The sequence below is a fragment of the Rutidosis leptorrhynchoides genome, chromosome 4 (genome assembly GCF_046630445.1).
Source record: "Rutidosis leptorrhynchoides isolate AG116_Rl617_1_P2 chromosome 4, CSIRO_AGI_Rlap_v1, whole genome shotgun sequence".
NCBI lineage: Eukaryota > Viridiplantae > Streptophyta > Magnoliopsida > Asterales > Asteraceae > Rutidosis > Rutidosis leptorrhynchoides.
This window is the reverse complement of record NC_092336.1, coordinates 8,740,943-8,744,336: the sequence shown is the minus strand read 5'-3', so window position 1 is coordinate 8,744,336 and position 3,394 is coordinate 8,740,943. Positions and strand designations below refer to the sequence as shown.

At 33.7% G+C, this 3,394-nt stretch overlaps 1 protein-coding gene across 1 annotated transcript; it reads right to left on the bottom strand.

Moving 5' to 3' along the window:
* Positions 1-571: 571 nt before the first annotated feature.
* On the bottom strand, positions 572-2,489 carry LOC139840390 (uncharacterized). The gene is made up of 4 exons (XM_071830661.1): positions 2,281-2,489; positions 1,419-1,956; positions 1,238-1,347; positions 572-1,013 (listed from the first exon to the last, which is right to left on the bottom strand). The coding sequence occupies exons 1-4, from the start codon at positions 2,487-2,489 to the stop codon at positions 572-574; spliced, it is 1,299 nt and encodes a 432-aa protein (XP_071686762.1).
* Between the last annotated feature and the right edge of the window lie 905 nt (positions 2,490-3,394).

Genomic DNA, 3,394 nt, shown 5'->3' with positions numbered 1-3,394 from the left:
GTTTTTAGACAAGTTATAAAGGTTATTGGGCAAAAGTTGAAGGTTTTTTAGGCAAAATTTGAAGGTTCTGGAGCAAAAGTTGGAGAATTTTGGGCATAATTTGAAGGTTTTGGGACAAAAAAATTATCCACTGAAGGCAAAGTCGAAAAATCCAAAATTTTTACACAAAAAAAAAAAAATCCACTGGGCTCAGGCGCCTCCCTCTGCCACCAAGTAACAAGTAGTTTCGCCAATGAAGATGAGTGAGAAGAGAGTTTAATGCCTTATCTATTACTGTTTCTGGTCTATATATGTAAATGTAGAAACAAAATGAGCATACTTACACATAAAGGGTATGTTTGGCAAAACTAGCTGTTAGCGATTAGCTGAAAGCTGTTAACGATTAGCTGTTAGCTGAAACTTTTTAGATGTATAATTGTTTGGCAAAGTAGCTGTAGCTGTTAAAAAAATAAATAAAATGACAAAAATAGACATTATAAAAAATAGTTAAATTTCATCATTCATTTTAAATTTTGATTTAACAAAAAGAAGCCATTAACAAATAACCGAAAACATATATTGTAATACTAAATTATTTTCGACGAGCATTCCATATTAAAGTAGCAATATCGTTACGAACATGTTTCATCTCATTACTTCTTCCTTCATATAGTCCTTCGGCGCTTCTGTCACGGTTACTAACATCAATAAGCTCATCTCGTGGTATGTAATTTGGATGCTGATCGATTATTGCAAACAAAATATCTTCTTGGCTGTTAGTACGGATGTAGTTATGCAACGCAAATGTAGCCGTTATAACATCAATTTGTGTTTGCACACTAAACGTTGGCATTTCACGAAGTATGCGACATCGTTTCTTCAAAATTCCGAATGACCTCTCAATATAACTTCGTAGAGATGAATGTGAACGGTTGAATGCTTCTTGCATATTATTTGGGGACTCCCTTTGAAATTGGAATTGATGGTATCTTGTCTTGGGATATGGAACAAGGTTCCATTTCTGTCTGGATATCCTTTATCAACCAAATAATATTTATCTGATAAAAAAGTTTAAACAAATCATGTTGGAATTTGAAAAAGTAACATGAAAGAATAAAATAGATATGTATATTTACCTTCAGGCGGCTGTTGAAAGTTCATTGACTTATTTTGGATTGAGTGCATAAACACACGTGTGTCATGTGCTGATCCCTCCCATCCGACTGATACATATGTAAAACACATATCAAAATCACACGTTGCCATTACATTGAAAGTAGGTACTCCTTTTCTACCAATATAAGGCAGTTGTTGACTCTCTGTGATGCAGGCCCTTATATGTGTACCATCGATACATCCGATGCAATTCTAAATGTAATTTCAACATTAGAGACGTAAAAAATTAAATAAATAAAAGATGACATTAATAAATACATTACCTTGAAATAAGGCATATATCTTTTGTCGTTTATGATTTGAGGTGGTATTAGTTGAAAAGTTGGATCTTTTGGTCTTATAATGTCGCGTGCTAGACCTTGAAAACCTTTATCTCTACCAATAATTGCATTTAGAACCTCATGAAATGCTCGACTAATAGTCTCTCCAGAACGCTGAAAACGCTCCATAACATCTCTATTAGATAACCCCAATGCCAATGTATACATAAATATCCCCACCATCTCAAATGTTGACATTTTATCAGATGACTGCAATCCATAGTTTGTTTCAAGTTCTCCACATAATTTCCTAAACAAATCCGGATGCATTCTAAATGCATTTACACATCGTATTGGATGACCATTTAAAACTTCCATCACCCAAGCCTCGCCTGTTAGAGATGATGTCATGCACGGTTCCTTGTATATATACTTATAATAATATGTCGCAGCAAGATCATTAGTATAGCATGAACCCAACAACAAATTAAAACAATGCCGTTTGTGTAGCTTCTTGCTTATCTCACTATTCATATTAACCCTGTCAACAAATTCATAACACTACTTCAAACCAAAAGATATTATGAATATACTTTCACTAGCAAATCATTAACACAAAATATTCGCAAGTAGAAATTTTATATAAAAAATATACCAAATAACATCCAACTAATTTATGTCACTAACACACATAAGAAAAATAAAAATGTTTCAAAAAAATTGTTTAAACTCAGAAAAACTATGCTAAAAGAAATTTCAGGGATTTTGTTTTCGTTACAGCCACGCTAGCCTGGCATTATCACTTCGCATATTGATGAATATTTCTCTTTTCACCGGATCTTAAAATAAATCAATTGCAAACAACCACAAATCCCCTGCTTCTGTCATTAATCCTACATCAACCATCCGGTTAAGCTCACCTACAGCAGCTCCAACAGTAAACTTAGTACTTTCATCAAGTTTGGAAGAATCTGCTTCTAATATCTGTAGAGCACGTTGTTGCACCACACTACTTTGCGCTAAATGGTTCTTAAGCATTAAAGATCCCGTTGATTCTCTTCCTTTACGTTTCATGTTAGCTGGTTTGGGTTTAGTGTTTATTTTAGAAGTCATGTCAAATTTTTTAGCAACCTCACTTGGGACTGGTGCCGATGCAGTTTGTTGAATGGCTTCATTAAGAAGGTTGCTATAGAAATTGGGATCTTCTGTTTCTAAGTCCTCTAGATTTGAAGGCGTGTCATTGTTAACTTGATAAGCATTTGCATCAAAAACTATATCATCATCATCATCCACAAGGTTCTCAACATGCACATCATTGATTGTACTTGAGTCCATTGAAGGCGCCACACAATTCGACCCACTAGCAGCTACATCCCCAAATAACTGATCCCATTAGTCTTGTAGTTGTGCTGATGGTTGATTTCTTCTAATTGCTGCGTATTTAGAGTTTTCCTATACACAATATAATTGTGAATCATTAGTTAAATTAAATGAATTATATCATCATAACTTTATTTGTTGTTCAAATATTAAATAACTTATATTAACTTACCGTAGTTTTAGTTTTCCACCATTCATCAGAACAATTAAGTTGCTTCGTACTTTCATTCCAACCAAGACCAGTCTCTCCGTTCTTCAGTGACTTCCAGAGGTTGTAATCCTTTCTCATACTATCATACTTGTTCTTTAGAGCACATTTACTGTTGAATTTATGTTTTATAGCTCTTTCAAACTCTGGTTGAAGGGATACCCATTTAAATGGAGAAGTTCGACCATGCTTCGTGATATATTTATTTAAGAACTGACAAAATTCCAAAACCATCTCTTTTGTCCAGTTTTCTTTTTTTTGCATTCTCAGGTTTTGAGGCCATCTAACAACATGATGAGATTCAAATGATACTTTAATACTTAATTTAAACCAAATGATTATCTTAACCTTATAAAAGCACTTTACACCTCATTCCATTACTTTTAAAGTC

What these genes read in the sequence shown, in the direction of transcription:
- LOC139840390 (XM_071830661.1), bottom strand. Translation starts at nt 2,489, where the DNA reads ATGAAACGTAAAGGAAGAGAATCAACGGGATCTTTAATGCTTAAGAAC. An exon ending in ACAGAAGCAGGGGATTTGTG is followed by an intron (nt 1,957 to 2,280) that starts GTTGTTTGCAAT and finishes ATTTGTTGACAG; the next exon opens with GGTTAATATGAATAGTGAGA. An exon ending in ACTTTCAATGTAATGGCAAC is followed by an intron (nt 1,014 to 1,237) that starts GTGTGATTTTGA and finishes TGGTTGATAAAG; the next exon opens with GATATCCAGACAGAAATGGA.